The sequence below is a fragment of the Pleurodeles waltl genome, chromosome 12 (assembly GCF_031143425.1).
Source record: "Pleurodeles waltl isolate 20211129_DDA chromosome 12, aPleWal1.hap1.20221129, whole genome shotgun sequence".
NCBI classification, from domain to species: Eukaryota; Metazoa; Chordata; class Amphibia; order Caudata; family Salamandridae; genus Pleurodeles; species Pleurodeles waltl.
Window position 1 is genome coordinate 627,257,772 of NC_090451.1, and position 24,791 is coordinate 627,282,562.

Here is a 24,791-nt window from a genome sequence, read left to right on the forward strand (position 1 = left end):
GTGACCCCTCTAGCAGGACTTCCAGCCCTAAAGGCAGGGTGTATTATATTGCATGTGAGGGCATATCTGCATGAGCAGATATGCCCCTGCTGTCTTTGTTGACTCTCAGACATAGTAAGTGAGCAGTGAAGCCATTTTGAGTACATGTACTGGACACTGGTCATTACAGGTTCCCCAGCTACATGACGGCTTCACTGACAATAGGGATGTTTGGTATCAAACATCTCATATTACTAAACCCTCACTGAATCAAGTGATGTATTTATTAATACATGCGCTCAGAGGTGCCCCCTGAAAACCTACCAACTCCTAGCGTGAGCACTGGCTAGTCAAAACCAGTACAGTCACCGAAGACAGTGTTCTGGCCCTCTGAGGTGAGAGCCAATCCCCTTGAGGGCTCAGAACAAAGGCCTGCTCTGGGCAGAAGCGAGACCTCCTCTCCCAGGCAGGAATAGACATTCCAAGGGCGGGGAGCTTCAAAGGCCTTGCAGCCTTTGAAATGCAACCCAGGCCTCTCCAAATGGTGGAGGAGGCCGACCCCCAGATCCTGACCCCACTTTTGGCTGCAGAACTGGCGGGAAAATTATTAAATTAAGAGAAGTGTCCAATTCATGCCAGTCCCACCTCTAGGGTGGACAAGCTGAAGTGGACATTAGATTTTAAATTCCTCAATTTTGTGTGGAAGGAATTAGGCCAATAGGGTTAGGGATAGATCCACTTCCTAATGGAAGTGGTCATAGGAAAGGTGTAGTCACTCTAAAGGTGAGTAGCCCATGGGCTACCACCTGGCTCTCACTGTAACACTCTAAAGTCTGTTTTAGGTGGCACTCCTCAACCCTAGAATAATAGTCCTGTCAACCTAAGAAGAGCCGGGCAACACAGAAGTCACCCAGCAGAGAACACTGAAGACACCATCTGACTTGTCCCCAGCCCTCCCAGCTTCTCTGCAGCCTTCTAAGAACCTGCGTCCGAAATATTACTTGTCCTGGATCCCAGTGATGTCCACAACCTTGGGAGTACTGCCTACCTTCGATAAAGACTAAGAACTCTTGAGGACAGCGGACCTGTCCAAAATAAACCATCTCTGACGAAGAAGTCTGCATGAGGAACCGCAAAATGCCGCCTGGAACCACTTTTGCACCCAACGCCCCAGCCCGAGTCCAAGTGGCTCACCAGTCCAGTGAAGGTTCCCCAGCACTTCTGACCAAGAGTCCACCATGGGCTGACCCCTGCCGGACTCCACAGCAACACCTGCAGCCTAAATCCGACGACTCCCTCTGACTGCAGCCTTCCCGGTAAGCCATTTCCGAAGCCAAAAGAAACACCTGCACCCAGAGCTCCTGGGCCTTAGGAAGCTGGACCGTTGGTGTCCCTACAACCCCTGGCATCTCTACATACCTGGGTTGGATGCACCTCACCCGGCCTCCTGGCCAGAGCCTGAAGCCTGTGTCTGAAATGGGTGTTCTCCATTGAATAACATTGGGCGCCTGATGGTGTGTTGGCACTCTGCACCCGACCGTCCCTGTGTCGCTGAGAGTGTAAGTTTGGTGCTGCCTTGTGGCACCCCTTGTACTTACCTCAACTCCAGGAGATTGACCCCTGACCTGGCTTTACTCACCTGTAGGCAGTGCTTCAGCGGATATCCCCTGTCTCTATTGGACAGCACTGGGCGCCCAACGCTGTGTTGGCACTCTGCACCCGGCCGTCCATGTGCCGCTGAGAGTGTAAGTTTGGTGCTGCCTTGTGGCTCCCTGGTGCTCTTCTAAACCATTGGAGACCAATCTCTGACACCACTTGTACTTACCTGGGAGCAGCGCGTCTCCATCCCCCCCAGTCTCCATTGATCAACATTGGGCACCGACTAACTTTGACCTTTGCAGTAAGCCACCCCAGTGCCACTGTGGGTGCACTTTTGGTACCAACCTGAACCTTGCCCGGTGCTAGTCTAAAACCCCAAAGACTGTGATTTTAAGTTGTGAACTTACTTGTGAAACTGCATTCTTGTTTTTCTCCCACAAGTTAACACTGAAGACTGGAAAGTGTCGATTTTTTGAAACAGCTAATTATTAATTTTAATATAAAAACTGCTTACCTTATAACGAAGTTCATTGGTTCGGAGCATATATAAAATCAACTAATTTTCGAAATTGGTCTCGGATTTTTTCTTTTGAGTGTGTCTCTTATTTATTGTCTCTGTGAGCACAACAAATGTTTAACATGACTCCTTGATATGCCTAACTGCTAGCCCACACTACCACAAAAAGAGAACTAGACCCATCTATTTCTGCCTCTGCAAGCCTTTGGGGATCGACTGGACTCTCTGCAGAGTGTACTTAATTTTAGTGCACTATATAGACAGCCAGCTTCGTACACAATTTTTGCACATTTCTAGCTCTAGTACAAATATTATTATTATTATTATTATTATTATTATTATACGTTTCTTCAAATACACCACCATCACAGTTCTGGAGATACAGAAATACTTTGGACTTTTCTTCTTCACTGCAGGTAGGCCTTTGCAAGATCCTTCGTAAGTTACTGTGAGATTCCATGGGTATTCAGCAGTTATTGTTGACATAGTATTTTTTTGGGATACAGTCAATTAATTTGTTTGGAGCGGACTCCAGTTTCTATAAAACATAATTGAATGGCAAGGAGAACGAGGCCTTACCTTTGTTGCCTATTTCGTGTCTGCTCTTGGCACACCAGCCCTATGGCCTCCAGCTTCACTCTTGTAAAGTCCAGCAACCAAGCAAGACAGTGTAGAGGCTCACCAACATTTTGCAACAATTCTCCCAACCGGATATGTTCTACCTTTTCCAAGTGTTAATACCTTCTAAGGAATTTTCCATGGACTTGTAAATTCTTTAGTCTTGCAAAAAAAATGAACATTAAGTAGTCAGACTGGAAACATAGCGCCACCTATCAGAACAGGAAAGCTATTTCCGGGCCCAGCCTGGCACCTGGAGGAGATTCAAGAGAGGTGGAAGGAGAAGTATCAATCAAAAATCAAAGATTTGATGTTTAAAACTCGACATACCGAGTTTTCCATTTATTTTGCAGTTAAGATAAATGTTAGTTAAACTAAACCGAATCTACCATAATTTCACATAATTACCACCTGAACTCTACTGGCAATATTTTTTTATTCTTAACATTAAATTCATATTGTTTGCAAACGATCTATAATTTTACATATAGTTAACTGATTTAGTATGTGTTAATTAGATGTCATGCTAGCTGTTGCATACCTTGCATTATACGCCCAGATCTAGAATAGTTTAATAGAACAGTTGTTCGATTGGTACACAAATAAATGTATTTAAACACTTTTCAATCAGTCATATTTTATCCATGTTGGCTGTGGACAGTTTCTGAGGCCTGTATCAAGCTTTCCTCTGCCAAAGTGGAAACGAAGGAAAGAATGTGCATCACATCTAATTAACTTTGTGACATGTATGGCTGGACACAAACATGAAAACTGCAATTGTTAACAAATATATTTTTGATAAAGAAGTTGAAAATCAGCACAATCTGTGTGTTCAAAACGTCGATCCTAAGGTGAAGCAATTTTGATTTCCTTACAAAAAGATTTTTTGGATGCATGAAGACCTCTAGGGGTTTCTTTGCTCTCAGTGTCCGTGGTATATTTAATATAGTTCTCCACTAGTTTCAGTATTTTCCCTTTCTTTAGAAAGTTTATTTCGCATTCTGAGTTTCACTAGCGAGTCGACTTGAATGCCGTTGTCAATGTTAAGACAACATTCAAGTCAGTATGATACTCTTCATTTTAAATAAGTCAGTGTCAACTTCCAAGTAGATTTAGGAAACTTCATTTAAATCCCCACAGGACCAATTGTGCCGTAAAGCTTGCTCATGGACTAGGTTTGGGCATTGATTATGACAACCATACTTCCTTTGTAAGATCGAGAGAGAGGCTGGCAAACAAACTCTGGGTCTGTTAGGGACAAGATGGTTCTCATCCTCTGTCAGTCACCAGGGATGTCCCCCATGGCCCTCCGCTGTCCACTATTATCTTTTAACATTTTACAAAGTCTCCTCTATCTGTTCAGAACCAAGTGACTTAATTTCCCCTGGTTTGTTGACAGTATGCAAATCCTCTCTCAGGACTATGCCATGATGTCAACAGATTGGCAGGCGGCAGAAGTTTGAAATAATCATAGCTGCTCATGCTGAATAGGTAAAAACAAGGTGCTGTTCCATGGGCACAACTGAAAGAGGTGGGTGAACAAGGGCATATTGTTTAGATAAGGTTTCCCAAAACTTACACCAAAATACAGGAAGTGTGGTTCGCTGATACCTCACATGGGATTTGTATGCATGACGTACCTCACCTACAAAAGTCACGTAACATAACAGCAGGTGTCTGGTTGAGCAAAAATGGTCTCTTGGCTGCAGTTTTACAGTTGTTGCTTGAACCGGTCTCCCAGGGGTACAAATGATGCAGAATTGTGAAATATGAAATTCAGCACGTTTTGAGTAATACACACTGAGATTTTTGTGAACATAATACAAATGTCACCTGAGAATAACAGCTAGGGTTCCCATCAGATGCCGAGGCATCTAGACCTACGAGGCAAGAAGCTACCTCGACCAGAATCATGGCTGCCTATTAGTACCGACTCTGGGGAAAGGCGTCCATTTTCCTTGCTTGATGAACTGCCCATGGCACTCTACGCCACTAGTGCAGTACTGACTATTCTTAAGTTTGCTCAGCTCTCCTGAACTGTCCCCTCTTCACATTCTTCGGGTCCCAAACAGTCTGGCAAGAAAGTCAGTAGCTTGAGAGGCTTCTGGGATGCACAGTTGAATTTCTGTGCTACAATCAGCGCAGGTGTCTATGTGGCACACTAAGTAGAACCATAAGCTCTGCTGTATCTTTCCAATTCATTCCGGTAGAGCATAAGGCTGTAGTCGGGCCCTTACTCATCGCTAGATAGAATTATGCATCTGAGGTGGACCATGAATTGCCTGCATATCAAAACTTTACAACAAGACTAGTCCTGGATCAGTAAAACAAAAAAAAAAAACACACACAAGACCCAGTACCAAGCATTGTGAAAGGAATTGTACAGGTAAAACATCACAAAGGGTCATTTTCAGGAAGCTTTGCATGATTTCCAAGTGCACAGACGAGACAGTCACATGATCCTTCAGAAAGATGATAAATACAGCAAGAGCCTGACCAGAACTAAGGTCAGAATTGTTTTTATTTTCAGCCATAGCAGAAGTCAGTCTTTAGTTAAAAGCGGGTGGGCTATTTCTCGGGTCAGGCACCCGCACTGTAGAACGCCTCTCCCGCTGCCTCTAAAGCAGTGGTTCCCAAGCTTTTTAAAAGGACCCACGTTTTTGAACAATCTTTCATGACCACCTACCTTTAATGATAATGACAAAGGGCGAATTTTGAATGTAACTAAAACATCATGTGATAGCCCATTGACAACCCATTTTCTATTGAAATGGCCAACACCGCACAGACATACCATTGAAATGATACAACTATAGCACACAAATGCTAATGTGTGTAAAGCGGGTATCTGTGAATATTTATCATTTGTGCATCACCTTAGTGAAGTGTCCTGATTTGTGTTGAGCCTATTAAAACCCCTTTTTCCAGCACTCTTCAAAAGTCCAAAAAATAAGGCTTCATTTTTGCACTGCTAACAGCTGATTGCCTAAAGTTCATTTACAGGTATTTACATTTTGTTGTGCGTTGCAAAAAACACAACATCCTACAGCTTTTCCTTTCACCACTCCCTGCACTCTAGCAGGATTGTCTCATAATTGAGTTTGCTGCTCTATAGGTTTCCCTAACTTTCTCATCGAAACCTTAAATTTTTAAGGTCTGCCTTGACAGCGCAGCTGTTGCCAGACAATTATGCGAGTATCACCAGGACAGGGGCTTTGGCTCCACCCACATGTTGGGAGCTAGGAGTACATGTTTTGTTTGGTCAGAAGTTGTGTGCTCCCACAAAAAAGTGCTTGCCCTCCACACAGCTGTAATTTAGTTTATTTAGCCAGCTGCCTGAGCTTGAATATTCGGGGTATACACAGGCCACTGTAATGCTGTTTAAAAAGAAGTGTCTTAAATAACTAGGTAATTTATGGTGTTTTTCTCAGACAACAGCACAGATGGGAGGAGGGCAGTCATTAAAGTACATGGATGTTTAGGTCTGGCTTGACACTGCATTCCATAAGCTCGGCCTATTGGCAATGTTAATGATTGTTTTCAGCAGAAGAGCCTTGATGTTCTTTGACTTGTCATGTGACTAGCAGAAGCTTACATTTTAGCTCACACTTCCCCCTCTTCCCCAAAAAATCTCATATTGAGTTGGCTTTTTCACTTAATAATACAAACACCCCAGTACTAAATTTACAGTGCTCAGGTGCTTTTCCAGGTAAGACTTTGTACAAATGGCAGCTGCACATCTCACACTACCCGGAGTCACAAACAAAGACATTCTAAATAAAGTTAATAATTACCTTAGAAAGAGGTATTAGCATCAGGCAAGCTCTAAAATCAGATTTTTCCGTGCATTAAAAGAGGAACCACAAAACAGAAACAAGGCTTATCACATTTTATTCAAATACCCATTTACATCCTAGGAAATGTGAAAAATGCTTATCTGAAACCCTCTGCTTGGTGGGTTTTAACTGTAACAAATTTCTTAACAATGAACAGAATTCTGAATCATCAGTATAAACATGAGGCAGTTTCTTTTAAAGGGGAGGACAAAATATTCCAGTGATCATGGTGAGCTTACTGGTAAGTTGAACCAAGAAGAAATGCTTGCCCACCTACAGACGATCAATGAATAACCGCTTCTTGTTGCTGTTCGGTGTCAAGACCGACAAGTATTTCACAAATATATAGATAGAACTGCAGAATGGTTGAATGAGGAAAGTATTTATAAAACTGTTTTCTATCACAATTTCCTCAATCATTGTACACATCAACATACTGTCGAGCAAGGGATCCAAGCATGCTGCTGCATCGCCGAGAGAGCTTGGGAAGAGTAATGTCGCAAACCATTCATGTCGTTTGCAAATTGGAGTATGGTATGCATTAGAAGGGCTCCTGACGTCCCGCATCTTGGATGGTTTCAACAGACAAACTACCTCTACGTCTAGTTTCTCTCTCCTCTTAGGACGCTGCCACCTGAGTTAGCGGTTCTTCCAAATACTGGGCCAGAGCTTGAGCCTGTCGAGACAAGAAGACAGTTTCACAGCTAGAGTTCCAATCACTTAGCAGCAGCGTGGTCGTAATTAAACGCCAAACATCAGATAACTTGGTCAGGAAGGCTTGCTGTTGAAACATCACACATTATAATATTCATACTCACCTATGCCTTCAGAGCCTACACCGGCAGCGAGTGATTAGCCCTACCTAAAAGTAGGCACGTCCTGTGTACTTTGGCAGGTTTGGCACACTTTCACCTGTATGAACCAGTGTAGCTCTGGAAACTAGCAGTAGGTGTGATGCATATATTTGTTCAGCACGATAACACCAACAGCTATTACTTCCTTTTATGGTTTTAAGTTGCATGAATGAGTGTTGTTACACAATTGACTGAGTTTATGAGTGAGTAAGATATGTTCAAGGAAGAGCACTCTAAAAATCAGAGCAGTGAGGCTGTTTTAAAAAAGGTCTGTTGTCAAGTGGCCAAAGCACAATATCTCTCACATCACTGACTGCAGTCATTACAATCCAGTCCTATGTTTAATGGCATCATCAAATATTAGGACCATTAGAACAGCAGCCATGCTGCTTAAAAGAAAATTTGATGCAAACTTTTATCTTGTATTTATTCTTACTTGCCTTTCCACAAAGTAAGTACAAGTTACTCACCTCAGCAACTCTTCTACCAAATTCCACCCTCCCCCACCTTTCCACCTCCTTCACCCAGGGTCAATGTATGTCTTGAACACAGACCAAGGAACCGTGTAAAAAGAGAATCCAGGCGGCAGATAGGCTTCGACCAACCCAGTATCCTCTGCTCCTTACTTACTCCATTGGTTCAACACACTCCAGTAATTTTCAGTCTCTACACCGTCACAAAATAGTTTGAAAGTTCTGGCTGGAACAAGATCAACTGCTAATACAAAAGCTAATAAGGTGACGGCATACTCCAAAAAAAAAGACAAAAAGAGCACATCAAACAATAAACAAGGAGCACAGGTAAAGTCAGCCACGTTTTTTTAATGAAAAAAAAACTGGCCAAATTGAGCTTCCACACTGAATTCCACTGTCGCAAACTAATGCTTGCAAAACTATTGAGAGTAGCCTAAGTGAACTCAAAGTGGCCATAGAAGTGAAAAATAACTAATGCTGCATCCATTCTTGTTGCAAGGACTAAGATACTGCCTGAGGGACTAAAACTGGCAGCCTTACAACATTCTATTGTACAGAAACCCAAACTATGAGTACTAGAGGTACTTAAAGACAGCTTCCTAGAGAAAGAACCACCAAAACTTTTGAAATACCTTTTCAGAAAGTATTCATAGCATTCGTGCACAACAAAAGGAAAACAAGTTCCGCCCATCAAGGCTTCTCCAATATCAATCCTAAAGTATGGCATGACAACACAGCAGCCTCCCCTTACTTTTTGAATTCTACAAGAAGCTGAAGACCTGGCTGGTCGAGTAATCCCACTAGGATCTAGGTTTGGCTAGATGCACACCTGCTCAGCACCAGAATACCTTCCCCGGTGATAGTGCATAACATCCCATCACATAAGCATAAAGTAGAATTTGAACATCCAGGAAGTGCAAAACCACTTCTTCATCAGAACAGTTTGGAAATAAAGCAGAGCACATTATCTTTTGACTCTCACAGAACTGCTTGTTGGAATGAGTGGCAAGTTTAGACCCTCCGAAGAAGGCTATTAACAACCAATATCATAATGCTGCCAAGAGCAAGAGGTGCAGTAGGTGAGGATTAAGGGAGATTACATTCTTTTTGCTTACGACAGTAAGCCTGCCCCTACTGTTGTTGGAGTTTTCTTGAATAAGCAATATATATATATATATATACATATATATATATATATATATATATATACACACATATATACATATACACACACACACACATATATATATATATATATATATATACACACACACACAAATATCCCTGACCAATTGATCCATAGAGCATTGCCCTTGGATAGGGGACGTGGGTGTCTGGGTGCTAAGTTTTGTCATTTTGCGTTTTCGCTTGTTGCAAATAGGTCTATTTCTGGTGTCCCTGACTTTTTAAGGTACTTTTGATGTACTTGGAGGTGAATCTCCCATTCATATGTTTATTGGTGATTCCTGCTTAGGAGATCCGCCAGCTGACTGTCTATCCCTGGAATGTATTGTGCTAACAGATGAATGTGATTGTGAATTGCCCATTTCCATATTGTTTGGGCTAGTAGGGACAGTTAAATGTGTCCTGCCCCGTTTGTTGAGGTAATACATGGTGGTCATGTTGTCTGTTTATATTAGAACAGTCTTCTGTTTGAGAAGCGGTTGAAACACTTTTAGGGCAAGGAATACAGCTAATAATTCTATATGGTTTATGTGAAACTGTTTCTGCTTGGCATCCCATTCCCCTTGAATGGTATGATTGTTGAAATGAGCTCCCAAACCTATCATGGATGCGTCTGTTGTGATTATGGTCTGAGGCACAGGGTCTTGAAATGACCGCCCTTTTATTAGATTGCTGAGATGCCACCATTGAAGGGACATATGTGTTTGCGGGTCCATCAACACTAGATCTTGAAGTTGACGGTGTGCTTGAGGCCATTGTTGCGGGAGGCGCTGTTGTAAGGTCTCATGTTTAGTCTTGCATGTGGAACTATAGCTATGCAAGATGCCATCATCCCTAGAATTTGCATTATGAATCTTACAGTATATTGTTGATTTGGCTGTATTTGTGGTATGAGATTTTGGAAAGCTTGTATCCTGTGTATTTGGGTGTGCTAGGGCTTTTTTAGTATCTAGGATAGCACCTAGGTAAGGTTGTACTTGTGCTGGTTGAAGGTGTGATTTTAGGTAATTGAGAGTGAACCCTAGTGTATGTAGGGTTTCTATCACATATTGAGTGTGTAGTTGACATTGTGTAAATTTGCTTGATTGTATTAGCCAATCGTCTATATATGGAAAGACGTGAATGTGCTGTCTTCTTAAGTAGGCTGCTACTACTGCTAGACATTTTGTGAACACTCTTGGAGCTGTTATGCCAAATGGCAAAAGTTTGAACTAGTAATGTTTTCCTACGACGAACCTGAGGTATTTTCTGTGAGATGGATGGATGGGTATGTGGAAATACACATCTAGGAGGTCTAAAGCAGTCATGTAATCGTGTTTTTGTAGTAGTGGGATGACATCCTGCAGAGTTACCATGTGAAAATGTTCTGACAGGATGTATGGATTGAGAGGCCTGAGGTCCAATATGGGCCTGAGGATGCCACCTTTTTTGGGAACGAGGAAGTATAGTGAATATACTCTTGTTCTCTGTTGAGAATGTGGAACCAATTCTATTGCTTCTTTTATTAGTAGAGATTGTACCTCTTCTTGCAGCAGAACGTTGTGTTCTGGGGACGATTTGTGGTGACGTGGTGGGATGTTTGGAGGAGTGGAGAATAATTCTAGGCAATGGCCATTGCGGATAATTGATAACATCCAATTGTCTGTGGTGATATTTTGCCAATGAGAGTGGAATTGCTGTAGTCTTCCCCCCACAGGAGATGTGTGGAGTGGAGGGGTGAGAAGGAAATCACTGCTTAGATGGTGTAGTGGTTTGTTTTGAGGCTTGGAACTTGCCTCTGTTCCCGAAATATTGTCCTCTGTAGGACCCTCTAAATCCCCCTCTTTGATATTGAGTTTGTTGTCCCTGCTTTGTCTGGGCGGTAGATGCGTCAGGGGATTGTGGCTTAAATCCTCCTCTAAACTGTGTTCTGCGAAAGGAACCTCTATATGGTGTGGTATATAGTGCCCCCATTGCCTTAGCAGTGTCTGAGACTTCTCTCAGTTTCTCTATAGTGGTGTCTACTTCAGGGTCAAATAGATTTTTCTTATCAAAAGGCATATTAAGTACTGCCCGTTGTATTTCTGGTTTAAAACCAGAGGAGCGCAGCCATGCATGCCTTCTAATTGTAATGGCAGTGTTGACGCTTCTTGCAGCTGTATCAGCAGCATCGAGGGCAGACCTTATCTGGTTATTGCTTATAGCCTGTCCTTCTTCTACCCCTGCTTGCGCCCTTTTCTGATGCTCTTTTGGGAGGTGCTGTATAATATCTTGCATCTCATCCCAATGGGCTCTATCATATCTAGCCAGCAGTGCCTGAGAATTGGCAATTCTCCATTGGTTAGCTGCTTGTGTGGCTGCTCTTTTGCCAGCAGCATCAAATTTTATACTTTCCTTATCAGGAGGAGGAGCGTCTCCTGATGACTGGCTGTTAGCTCTTTTTCTGGCCGTACTGACTGCAACTGAGTCCAGAGGAACCTGGTGTGTTATATAGTCTGGGTCCGTAGGGGCAGGCTTATATTTTTTGTCAATCCTAGGGGTAATGACTCTAGCTTTGACAGGCTCACTAAAACATTGTTCAGCATGTTTAACCATTCCCGCTAACATTGGGAGACACTGGTATCTGGAGTGAGTGCAAGACAGAGTGTTAAATAGAAAATCTTCTTCTAAGGGTTCAGAATGCATAAGCACCCCATGATAAGCCGCGCCTGAGAGACTACCTGCGTGTAGGCATTGGTGTCTTCTGGTGGTGATGGTTGAGGGGTAGAGGTCAGGATCATTGTCTGGAATGGGATCAGGGTCATAGAGATCCCATGGGTCCACTGTATCTGCATGAGAGTATAGTGAATGTGTCGGAGAAGGCAGTGGTGGTTGACTCTTGTGAGGTGAAAAAGAAAGCTGTGGAGAGTGAGGAGAAGTAGGGAGAGGTGCTGGTTTCTCCTTTTGTTTCTGCACGTTTGCTGGTGCTTGAGCAGAATCTAACTCCTCTTGAAAGGCCAGCTTTCTCTTAGTCTTTAAAGGAGGTGCAGTGAGGATTCGGCCAGTTTCCTTATGTATATCTCGATTGTCTTTCATCCATAACCTCCAATATTGGCTCAATCTCAGTCTCTTCTTCAGAAGCTTTGTGAGATTCATGCATGGGCTTTGAGATTTGGTTAAATTTTTTCAAAAGTCCTTGTTCCTCTGTGTATGAGGATTTTTTCGTCTCCGAAGTTTGGGTCTCTTTCGGTCCCAAAAAATAAGTCGGTTGTTTTGGCTCCGAAGCAGGGTGTCGAATTTTCGACTCCAGAGAGTGGAGGTGTTTGTTGGAGTCCGAGGTGAAAGTTTTACCTGACTTGCTCGACTCCGAAGTGGATGAAAAAGTGGCCTTTTTTGGCGCCGATCCGGAATGTCGGTCACCGACAGTCTTTTTTCGGGCCGAACAATGGCCTTCCAGCAGTGGTGTACCCAAGGCTTTTGGTTGTTTTTTATATAAGGGCGTAGGGGCAGTCTTACTTGCATGCTGGCCAGCCGTGATAGGTCTATCATCTTCAGATTCTTGTTCGGAGTCGGTGTCTCGGATGGAGATTGCTGTCTGCGCCTGCTCTTCCTCCATGACATCGAGATGTTCGGTGCTCTTGGACGCCATTTCTAGTCTTCGGGCCCTGCGAACTCTTAGGGTCTTCTTCGATCGAAACGATCGACCGGCTTCGCAGTGTTCCTCCCGATGGTCTGGAGAAAGGCACAAATTACAAACCAGGTGTTGGTCTGTATATGGGTACTTTGCGTGGCACCAAGGTCAGAATTGGAATGGAGTCCGATCCATCAGGCTTTCCATGCGGTAGGCCTGAATAAGCCTGAGTCAGGCACACGCGCCCCGAAGGGTGAAATTTAGATTCCGACAGTACTACCGGTTTGATGCTGGATTGGAAACGCGATCGAAACAATAACTGACAAATAACTAGGTTTTCTAAGGTTTTCCGATTCGAAATCTCGGAGCGAGAGGAAAAACATCCGAACCCGACAGCGGAAAGAAAACAATCTAACTATGGAGTCGATGCCCATGCGCACTATAACCGAGAGGAGGAGTCACTCGATCCCGTGACTATGAAAATACTTCTTCAAAGAAAAATAACTTGTAACACTCCAAGCCACACACTAGATGTCGGAAGAGATATGTCGAGCCCAACACTAGATGTCAGAAAAGATATGCATAGCATGTGTATCTGCAGCTACACATGCCATCGAACATATATATATTTATGCCTTGTTATATATACAATTGTTTTAATGACCTAATGCTAACTAGGCCTCAATTCAATTTTGGTAAACATAGCGCTTGGCGTTCTAACATTCATTGCATGTTTATATTTCTCATTGAAGAAGCACGAGGCAAAATGTGCATAGTTTACTTTGTATGACATGTTCTCGGAGGAAGCATTTAAAAGACACTTTCCAAGGCTCTTCCTACTAGCACACTGCATTGCATTCATTCGAGAGATTTTCTTATTGTTCATGTAACTCATTTGTTCTAAGACCTCTGCATCCCATTAGGTCAGAAGGGGCAAATCAATATTAATTTTATGGGATTGTGTTAAGGTAGTAGGGTTATATGACATTTTATAATGCTGGATTACGATTTGTCAATATAAGGATACTTTTGCTTGCATCATTCTGGCATTGCAACCCTCATTGCTTTCTATGGTGAAATTAATTATAAAAGACCCTCAAATTTGGGGATGAGCCAGACTCTTTTCTGAGCATCAATGGATGCTCATTGATCTCTGTTGATTTGCTGCAAGCTTTGGAAGGACTTAATTTATTTCCGGATTCTGCTCATTGTTGCATATATTTTAAACTGCTAAATGCCTTCATATCACATGATTTTATGCCTTGAGGCCGACTTATTGGACTAACCAAGCCCTATTTTTATATTTTGTATTGCACTTTGATATATTAGTACATCTTCATCCTTTATGGTCCTCTAAGTATTTCAAATCTCTAACTCACTTTTTGAGCCAGTCCTGGCTGGAAATACTGCTTTCAATCTTGTCTTTAGGGACACATTGTCACAACTATTCTTAAGGACGACACTGTCCCTGACTCCGCAACTGGGAGCTTGGGTGTTATTACTATTATGCAGAGATAGCGCCCAGAGTGTCATTCTTTACTTTTGTCTGACAGCTGTAATGATGTGTGTGGTGCTTGTGTGTGTGATGTGAAGAACCACAAAGCTGAAGGGGCATTCTCTAACAGCCAATGAAGAAAGGGGTTGTTCTCTCTTTCTTAGGTGGATCAGCAAACCAGGCGGCTGTGTTTTTGAAAGTTTTAGCAGTAGGCATGCATAAAATCTTAGTGGCCTCAGTCATTTTTAAGGCAGAATAGTACGAGGAAGACCACTGTGATCACTCTTTGAGCTAAAGACAAGATGGGAGATGATGCATTTGACTACAGATTATCAAATATCAATTTGTGGCACTTGTATAACCTATCTATGCACACATATCTATACACAATCTATATTTACTACGGAATACCAGCACTTTATGAAATTCTTGGAGTGGCTTTTTTCCAATTGGATCAGAATTTTTAAGTCTTAAATTACGATAAAGATAGATCAGATTCCCCATCAATTCCCAAGATGCTTACTATTGTGATGGGTAAGGAAAACGGTTGTAGGTTTGTTTGGTTGATTGAACCAATTAATGTCATCGACTAGAATAGTGACATTGATTAATTTGCCTAAATGTCGAAGAGATATGACAGAAGAGGTTGGAATTAAATTGGTGGTCTGTAGATGAGGAGGGAGTGTTTGATAGTGGGGATAAATCTACATTGTAGACAGAGATTCATAGTATGGAGGTGAATGGAAGCAGATATTGAGGTTTTGTTGTTTGTACACAATTGCTATTCATCATGAGCTTGACTGAGAATGGTTCTGAGAGACCCTATAGTTGTGTGGCATCAACACAAGTTTATTTGGAACAGACTCATCAGCAAACCAATCTTCGATTTTAAATAAAAAGCGTAGAGCTTCGATTGACAGGTAATTGTGTATATTGATGGTGGGTTTTTAAACAGCATGCAGTTGGCACCTTAAAGTGCACTTCTATAGATCAATATGGCAGGCTTTCGGAGGTGCTGTGGTGTATAGAAGTGCAGCAGTTTCATTTGGAGGTGTTCTCCTAGTAAGCACAAATGGCCAACCTCAAGAATAGGCAGCTAAGCTTGGAGAGGTGGATGGCAGCAGTGACAAACTTCCTCCTCCCTAACTGGGCATAAGTTTATTCCATACTGGGAGTGATGGAAAATGTTCAGGTACTAAATCTAGATCGTCAGAGGACCTGAAATGAAAAATAAGCAGCAGGTAATTCGACTATCTCTAGTGAACTGCAGTCACTGTAGGTTAATTTTAAGAGGCAAGAGGAGGACAGTCAAGTTGCAGAGAACTTGGCTCTTCTAGGATAAAAGTAATGCTGCCCCCAAGAAAAGAGGATTTTTGCCCAACTAAGATGCAAACAGAGCACACATGTATTTCTACCCGGGGACAAACAGGTTAATACAGGGAAGGTCACAAAACACAAAGAGGAAGGAGGCCACAAAGTTGTTATGCTGCTACTCATGAGGGGCATGGGTCACACCACTGAGGTAATCTGCAAAAGCCATTTTCACTGCAGACTGCCAGGTTCCCTTGGTACACATGTCAGTGGTCAGAAAACTTAAGTGACCTCAGGTGATGGGCACCCCACTACTTCTTTATAATAAAACAGAATTGGCATGTTGACCCTGCAGATATTTCAAAGGAGGCCTTGACTGAGTCACAAAGCCAGTCACTGTGAGAACCCTACCCATGTGCACCTTAGATGAGGCGACTGAGAGAATAAGCTGTATGGGTAATTAATGTTATGTCAGCAGCAGGGTTGTCCCCTTAGGGAACATTCGAAGAAGGCCTTTTGGATTTAGCTGTTTGGGCCCCGATTGAGACTTGGGAGGAATCAGGCCTAGAAAACATGTCACAACAGGTTTCAATATTCTAGACCACAGACACTACAATTGAGCTCTTGAGTTAGGTGTATCCAACTCAAGGTCATCCCGAGTGAAGAAGACATGGCATTGAGCATCATCCTTATAGTTCAGACATTTCTTAATACTTTGGATGGGAGAAACATCATATTTGGAGGATGGTGGCAGAAAGGGTTGAGGATTGCTAAAAAATAATGCTAGTCTTACTTGCGGCAAACGTGGCCTGATGTGTGCTATGATCTCCTTTGATGAACGTGAAAACGTACATAAGCATTCAGGCTTTCATCAGTGTTGATCAGGCTGAGATCACCAGTTTAGCAATGATGGCAATCAGCTAGGCCATTACACCATCAATCATCGTCACTCAGCACAAGATGACAGGTACAGCGACGAAGTGCAAAGAGGCCACACTGGAACCAGACCACTTCTGTCCAATTAGAAGTCGCTTTGGCCCTGGCTTCTTGGAATAACAGGGCTCATTATACAGGAGATAGTAGGCACCTTAGTCTTGTTTGTCCAGGTGTTCAATCTTGCACATATATTTTTGGCCAGTCTTTGTTCATGGGTTGCTTCCTAGGCCACATGCTGGAACTGACTTGGTTCAGTGAAAATGAACCCGAAAGACCCACCTTGCTCCGTTCAATTGCATGTGATTTGAATTACAATAGTTTCTGCAGGGAGGAGGGAAAAAAAAGGAACAGCACCGAGCAAGCATGGAAAAGTGGAGGTACCAGTTTTGACTACAACTGTACCCCATGGAGCAGCCTATAACCTTAACAGCAACATAAATAAAGCTCCCCAAGCACCCTAACTAGGAGTACCCGATCGTTCTTGTGCTTTAGAATGACTCACGCTCACCACCTGCAAATCAGGGACAATTATGACGATCAATCATGAGAATACACAGATTTATAAAAGGACATTGTAAGGAAATGCCTTCCTTGGCATGGTTACCCCCTGACTTTTTGCCTTTTGTTGATGCCAGTTATGATTGAAAGTGTGCTGGGACCCTGCTAACCAGGCCCCAGCGCCAGTGTTCTTTCCCTAAGCTGTACCTTTGTTCCCACAATTGGCACAGCCCTGGCACACAGATAAGTCCCTTGTAAATGGTATCCCTGGTACCAAGGGCCCTGTTGCCAGGGAAGGTCTCGAAGGGCTGCAGCATGTCTTATGCCATCCTGGGGACCCCTCACTCAGCACATGCACACTGCCTCACAGCTTGTGTGTGCTGGTGGGGTGAAGTCGACATGGCACTCCCCTCAGAGTGCCATGCCCACCTCTCACTGCCTTGGACATAGGTAAGTCACCCCTCTAGCAGGCCTTACAGCCCTAAGGCAGGGTGCACTATACCACAGGTGAGGGCATATGTGCATGAGCACTATGCCCCTGCAGTGTCTAAGAAAAACATTAAACATTGTAAGTGCAGGGTAGCCGTAAAGAGTATATGGTCTGGGAGTTTGTCAAACACAAACTCCACAGTTCCATAATGGCTACACTGAAATCTGGGAAGTTTGGTCTCAAACTTCTCAGCGCAATAAATGCACACTGATGCCAATGTGGGATTTATTGTAAAATACACCCAGAGGGCATCTTAGAGATGCCCCCTGAATACCAGTCCGACTCCTAGTGCTAGGCTGACCAGTTTCTGCCAGCCGGCCACAACCAGACGAGTTTATGGCCACATGGGGTGAGTGCCTCTGTTACTCTGTGGCCAGGAACAAAGCATGTACTGGGTGGAGGTGCTTCTCACCTCCCCCTGCAGGAACTGTAACACCTGGCGGTGAGCCTCCAAGTCTCATGCCTTTTGTTACAGCACTCCAGGGTATCCCAGCTAGTGGAGATGCCTGCCCCTCCAGCCACTGCCCCCACTTTTGGCGGTAAGGTAGGAGGAGATAATGAGAAAAACAAGGAGTCACCCACCAGTCAGGACAGCCCCTAAGGTGTCCTGAGCTGAGGTGAGCCCTGCTTTTAGAAATCCTCCATCTTAAGTTTGGAGGATTCCCCCAATTGGATTAGGGATGTGCCCCCCTCCCCTCAGTGTAGCCACCCTCCAGGAAAGTAGCCATTGGCTACTGCCCTCCTGACCTAAACACCCCCCTAAATTTAGTATTGAGGGGCGACCCAGAACCCAAGAAATCAGATTCCTGCAACCTACAACAAGAAGGACTGCTGACCTGAAAGCCCTGCAGACACGACGGAGACAACTGACTTGGCCCCAGCCCTACCGGCCTGTCTCCAGACTCAAAGAACCTGCACAGCGAAGCATCCGACAGGGACCAGCAACCTCTGAAGACTCAGAGGACTGCCCTGAACCTGAAGGACCAAGAAACTCCCTAGGACAGCGGCGCTGTTCAACAACAGCAACATCTTTACAACAAAGAAGCAACTTTTAAAGAACTCACTCCTCCCGCCGGAAGCGTGAGACTTCACACTCTGCACCCGAGGCCCCCGGCTCGAGCTCCAGAGAACAAACACCGCAGAGAGGACTCCCAGGCAACTGCGACTACGTGAGTAACCTGAGACGACCCCCCCCATGCACCCCTACAGCGACGCCTGCAGAGAGGATCCAGGGGCTCCCCCTGACCGCAACTGCCTGGTAACAAGGAACCCGACGTCTGGACCAAGCACTGCACCCGTAGCTCCCAGGACCGAGAGGAACCAACCTCCAGTGCAGGACTGACCAGCAGGTGGCCCTCTTCCTAGCCCAGTCGGTGGCTGGCCCGAGAAGCCCCCGTGCCCTGCCTGCATCACCTAAGTGACCCCCTGGTCCATCCTTTGCTTCCTATAGCAAACCAGACGCCAACTTTGCACACTGCACCCGGCCGCCCCGTGCCGCTGAGGGTGTGTTTTGTGTGCCTGTCTGTGTCCTCAACAGTGCTCTACAAAACCCCCCTGGTCTGCTCCCAGAGGACGCTGGTACTTACCTGCCAGCAGACCGCAACCGGAGCACCCCTGTTCTCCATAGGCGCCTGTGTGTTTTGGGCCCTCCTTTGACCTCTGCACCTGACCGGTCCTGTGCTGCTGGTGCAGTGACTTTGGGGTTGCCTTGAACCCCAAGCAGTGGGCTGCCTATGCCCAGGAGACTGAACTTGTAAGTGCTTTACTTACCTCAGAAACTTAACCATACTTACCTCCCCCAGGAACTGTTGATTTTTGCACTGTGTCCACTTTCAAAACAGCTTATTGCCATTTTAACCTATACTGTGTGTACTACTGCATTAATTCTAAGCTCCTTACTTTTCTGTTTGGAGTACCTTGCATTGTATGTATTTACTTCAAATCTTGAATCTTGTGGTTCTAAAATAAATTAAGAAAATATATTTTTCTATATAAAAACTATTGGCCTGGAGTTAAGTCTTTGAGTGTGTATTCCTAATTTATTGCCTGTGTGTGTACAACAAATGCATAACACTACCCTCAGATAAGCCTACTGCTCGACGACACTACCACAAAATAGAGCATTATCTAATTTTGCCACTATCAACCTCTAAGAGGAACCCTTGGACTCTGTGCACACTATCTCTCACATAGAGATAATATATACAGAGCCAACTTCCTACAGACATCCAGTAGTTACTCGCATTAATAGAGAGCATGTGAAAAGTCCTGTACTCCGATACCATTCATCAGCTTCCACCAGCCATTAGTTGCACCATGACATGATCCTGATCATGGGGTGGTTGTCTGTCATGCTAATAACAATAATAAAAATAACAGGAAACACAGGGTGTAACCTATTGCCTAACAGTCAAGCACTTTGTTTGCGAGCAGCACATATAAACAGGGACTTAGGACTTAACACCTGCAGCATTATACAGTTCTTAATAGTACATATTCTGTAAAATTGTTGAATTGTTCTACTTTTCCTCTTCTCTCAAGGACTACTTGTTTCAGGAACCTAATCACAAGAATTTCAAACCGGCCAATTCCACCTCTAATGCCCAATTTCAGAATCTATAGAGAATCCAAGCAGCTGATTAATCCCGACTTTGGCAGCAATTTGACTGCAGATCAGCACATTTGTGTGAATTTTAAGATGAAAAATCTGAACTTTTGGCATTGAAGCTGGTCATTTCTCTTTGATAGGTCTAGATGTATTGACCTTCAGCAATCTTGCTTGAAAACACGAGTTGTGCCTAGGACACTATGGAAAAACAGACTTGCTGATATTACAACTTTGGTTAAAAAAAAATGTTTTGTGGTTTGGCAGAGTAATATCTGTACCTCTGAACACTATAACGATTGCCTTCTGAAATCCTCTTAAGAGCACTTACTTTGGCTTTCAGCATCCCAAAGCCGACAGTCTCCTTAGCATACATGCACAGTAAGAGATTGGCAACCCGTGTGATTGCCACACGGCCCTCCTACAAAGGAAAAAACAAAGATATATAATCTGCTCTTGCTGATTCTTTGGATGCTAAAACACTTATGAATGTGGACATTTTAAACACTGAACAATGCATTTATTCTGCTTTGACACTTCCTAGCAGTCAAGATAAACTTACCTGAGTAACAAGCTTTTGTTGCTGGTGTATAGTGTTAAATCATATTTGTTTTGTTTACTTCCCTGGTTATAGGTCACAAATTTGCTTATGATATACCAAAGAGGAAGGTAAAGCTGTTATAAATCTGGCTAAAGAGTACTTTAATCCCTTAGCATCAGTATGAGAAGGAAGCTCCCCATAAGACTGCTGGATCTCAACTTTTTCTCTTCAATAGACACCCCTTTCCTTGGTATGTGGCGTGTTTCTCTGGGACTAAAGGACAGATATTGTAGCAGTGTCTTGATGAGAAGTACTAAATATAACAAATGTCAACACCAACTGGGGGGTTACGTGGCATTAGTACATCCGAATGGTTTCTACATGACTTACAAAGAGCAAATATATTAGAAAATTTACAGTGGTGAGAGGTGGAGATCTTGAAAGCATTTTTCAGCTATAACCACCATAATATTTCATAAGCACCTTTTAGGAGTTGGACACACCCTCTCTACTATAAAACACAAAGGCACTGTTACTGGATTTGTCAATGCTCGCATTACAAGATGATGCTTGTATATGGCCGAATATCAAACTGTTTAGGCCTAGGGGGTTAACTTTCGTTTTTATGAAGCCATTAATTTGGAATTAAAGATCTGCCTATACTGGCACTAAAAGTTAAATAGTAAATAATTCCATGAACCATTCATTTTTTTTTATTTTATTTTTTAAATAAAGACTTCTCTGCACTACCTTTCAACTTCAGAACTCACTTGTCAGGATAAAATTATTTCCTGCTTCAAATGTAGTAAACTATTAGAGGTGATGCATCTTACGTTGCAATCCCAGCATAGGTCAGAGAAGGTGCCCGCCTTCCCTCAGGGACTGCAAGGGAAAATGGAGGCACCCATGTGCACTACATGCACACACTGAACAAAGCGTGTACACAGAGACTACACGAGTGTTCTATCCCTGTACCCCAACCATTCTTCTAGTGCTCGCCATCATTAAGGAGAACCTTCCTGTCATGTGCAGCAGGAGAAAGCGATTCTCAAGCAAAGAGTTTGCCATTGCAACAGCACACAGGAGGAGGCTTTGTTTTCCAGAGTAATGAAAACATAGAAAGAATATACAAGTAAAACCGATGAAGAAAAGAGAAAATACCCAATACAAGGCCCGAGCAGGCAAGAAGAGTCAGAAAAGCGAAGGAATGAGGGAAATAGAAACGAAGCAAAACAAAATACAGAAAAAATGTCCACAGCTAGGAAAAAGGTAAAGAAGTGAAAAGGAAAAGTGAACAAAGGAAAAGTGAACAAATGAAAAGAGAAAGATACCAGAAGAGGAGAAACATGAGGCTAGAGTTGTAGACAAAATGATGGTGGTGATGCACGCAACCGTATATTATGATAATAAAATCATCCACTTTATATGAAAATGTTATTAGAGGTCACTTTATAAGATCAAGGAATTTTAAAGGCCCCTGATCTGTGGCTCCAAGCCTGTGCATGACCATGAACCTCTTTGTGAACTGTAAAATCCTTCACAATCATTGTCAAAGCCAATAGGTCTCTTTTGTTTACTTTCCCCCATGAAGCACAACAGACGCGCTGCTCTACAACATGGAAAAAAAAAAAACATTGATAAAGCCAATACATCTCGCATAGGCAAAATCAATTGGCTTTGCCAATGCTTAGGAAAAAAGCGATATGATGCTTGCCCTGCCATAGGGTTTAAGTGTCTTGGCCTAGATCCAGCAGAAAATTTAGAAATGCCATGTTTTAGGGCACCAAGAGATTGGCACATTCTCAACGAGTTGGGCAACTCATTGGATGACTTGGGACCCAGATAGGAAAAGGAGCGACCACCCTGATGGATCTTTTTTTTATCTAGGGATCATGAAAGGATTGCGATTGTAGGAATGAACAGAGCGGCTAGGACAGTAGTGTTTCCCCAGCAGTCGCACATAACGGGGGAATCTGTGTTGCATGGCTTTATGCATATAGCTTTAATTTGGATACATTCTTCCACCGGGAGCTAGTGGAGGTCTCGAAAGAGACTGGACATGGAGAAGTGATTGGGCAGATGAAATAGGAGTCTGGTGGCCATATTCTGGACCGCCAGCTATGTTTGAGTGAAGTCTTAGCAGCCCTAAGGTATAGAATATTCCCACAGTCCAGCCTAGATAGAATCAAAGCCTGAATAACAGTTCGCTGAGCAGAAAAGAGTAGTATCCAGAGAATTTTTTAAACCGCTTTAGGACTGCAAACCAGGTAGAGACTACCTTGGAAATTTGAGATTTCAAAGAAAGTTCATCATCGAGCCAGAAACCTAAATTCTTAACCTTAGAGACAGAAACTGGAGGGGATTTAAGAGTAGCAGGCCAATGATGTGCCACCCAAAATTGGAGGTTATTACTCACAAGCAAAACCTCTGTCTTATCTCCATTTAGTGTCAGAGGATTGTTACTCATCCAGGTGGCGACCTTCAGGAGACAAGAGTTTAGAGTGTCCGAGCCATGAGCCACATTGGGTGACAAGGAAAAAAATGATCTGGGTGTCATCAGCACAGGACAGAGGGGCCACAGCCTTCAACAATATCAGCTAGGGGGTGCACATATATATGTGAGACATCTGGCTCAAAGCAGAACCCTGAGAGACTCCAGATAGAAGAGAATGACACCCAGAGGAAAAATTGGTGGTACGAAATAAACCTGAAAGGTTCAGTCCTGCAACAAAAAAGCCAGCCAGGTCAGCGCTCTATCCTGGAGACCATTGTCCTCTAGTTTTTTTAGGAGTAGCTTGTGAGACAGTGTCAAAAGCCACACTAAGATCAAACAGGATTAACACAGCTGTACCTCCACTATCCAAATTAAGTCTGAGATGCTCTATGACACCAGCAAAGTGGATTTGGTGCTGTAAACATCCCTGAATCCAGAGACCATGCGTTTCTACAAATGACGGGATTTGCTGGTTTACATGTTTTTCATGAATTTTAGAAAGCAGGGCAAGAAGGAAGATTGGTCTGTAATTAGACCAATTAGTTGGATCTATACTGGGCTTCTTTAAAAGGGGCAGAATCATGGCGTGCTTCCAAGCTTTAGCAACACGGCCCACTTGCACAGACGAGTTAAGAAGGGCAGTCGTTATTTGCAGAGATTCAGGGCTGAGTTTGCTCACGTAGGCCAGGGGAAGGGCTCTGAAGGGGGACACAGACTTTATGGAATTCAACAAAGTAAGGAAGGCAGGGACTTCAATGGGAGAGAAGGAATATAAGCAGAGATTCTGAAGATTTACATCTGGATTAACACTGTCAGATTCATTATAAGCATTGGCTACTGGTGTACCGGTCACCCTGCATTCTGGCAGAGACAAAGTCTGAAAATGATTTTCATAAGTCTCTTATGACTTGGTGGAGCATGTGGCATCGACCGTCAAAAAGCCATCAAACGATATCTGGCTCGTGGAATTGCTGAAATTTAAGTTCATCAATGGCACATTTATCTAATCAATCGTCACTCTCCATGCAGTCATGTGTAGCAGGGCTACTGTACATCAGTTTAGATGTTACACGCAAGACAGACCTGGGTGCAAAGAAACATGACTATGTTTAACTTTAGTGAATGCGTATACAGACACAGGGCCTGGAAAAATGACCCTTTGCAGGGTGAGGCTAATAAATTTGCTTGATAACAATGTCATTGGATTATAAACTTCATGTTTTCAGTCACCGTTCAAACTAACAACACAGGGAAGGAACTTTTTTTCTATATTTCTGGGAGGCCTTATAATCGCAGCAGCAGAGACATCTTTGCAGGGATCTGTTTTGGAAAGAAAAGAGAAGAGTATTATAGCTTCCATGCCCTACGTTTGCCTCCACAAAGGGGCACTGTTTGCACGTTTACGTAGCAAAGTATAAGCTGAGCATGAGTGACCCCTTCTAAACTCCATAAGATACCATTAACATCAAAGCTACCTAAGGTACTGGTGCGGGGTCAGGGTTAGACACATGGTCCAGTGGCTGAAGATGCTGAAGGGCTGACTTCCAACTGCTGCTCTGGTTACAGTGTAATGTCTACAAGAAAACTATACATGGCTTGGCCTAAAAAGCTCAGCAAATTGATACCGCCATTGAGGTTGGATGGCTGAAAAATGTACAGAAATAATACTGGGAAGGAGACAGACTGATAGGCTAGGGATGTGTGATGAAATATAGTTGGGACTTTCTTAATCTTCATACCAATATGCTTATTATGCTCTGAATTGTTTCTA

General features: G+C 43.4%; 1 protein-coding gene across 1 annotated transcript in view; it reads right to left on the reverse strand.

Annotated features, from left to right (window-relative positions):
- Positions 1–6,587: 6,587 nt before the first annotated feature.
- LAMTOR2 (late endosomal/lysosomal adaptor, MAPK and MTOR activator 2) overlaps positions 6,588–24,791 on the reverse strand; it is a 58,594-nt gene continuing 40,390 nt past the window's right edge. Inside the window, exons 3-4 of the mRNA XM_069218025.1 lie at positions 20,317–20,406; positions 6,588–7,225 (exon numbers count right to left, since the gene is read on the reverse strand). Coding sequence (XP_069074126.1) covers positions 7,169–7,225; positions 20,317–20,406 — 147 coding nt within the window. The 3' untranslated portion in view covers positions 6,588–7,168. The remainder of the gene's footprint in view (positions 7,226–20,316; positions 20,407–24,791) is intronic.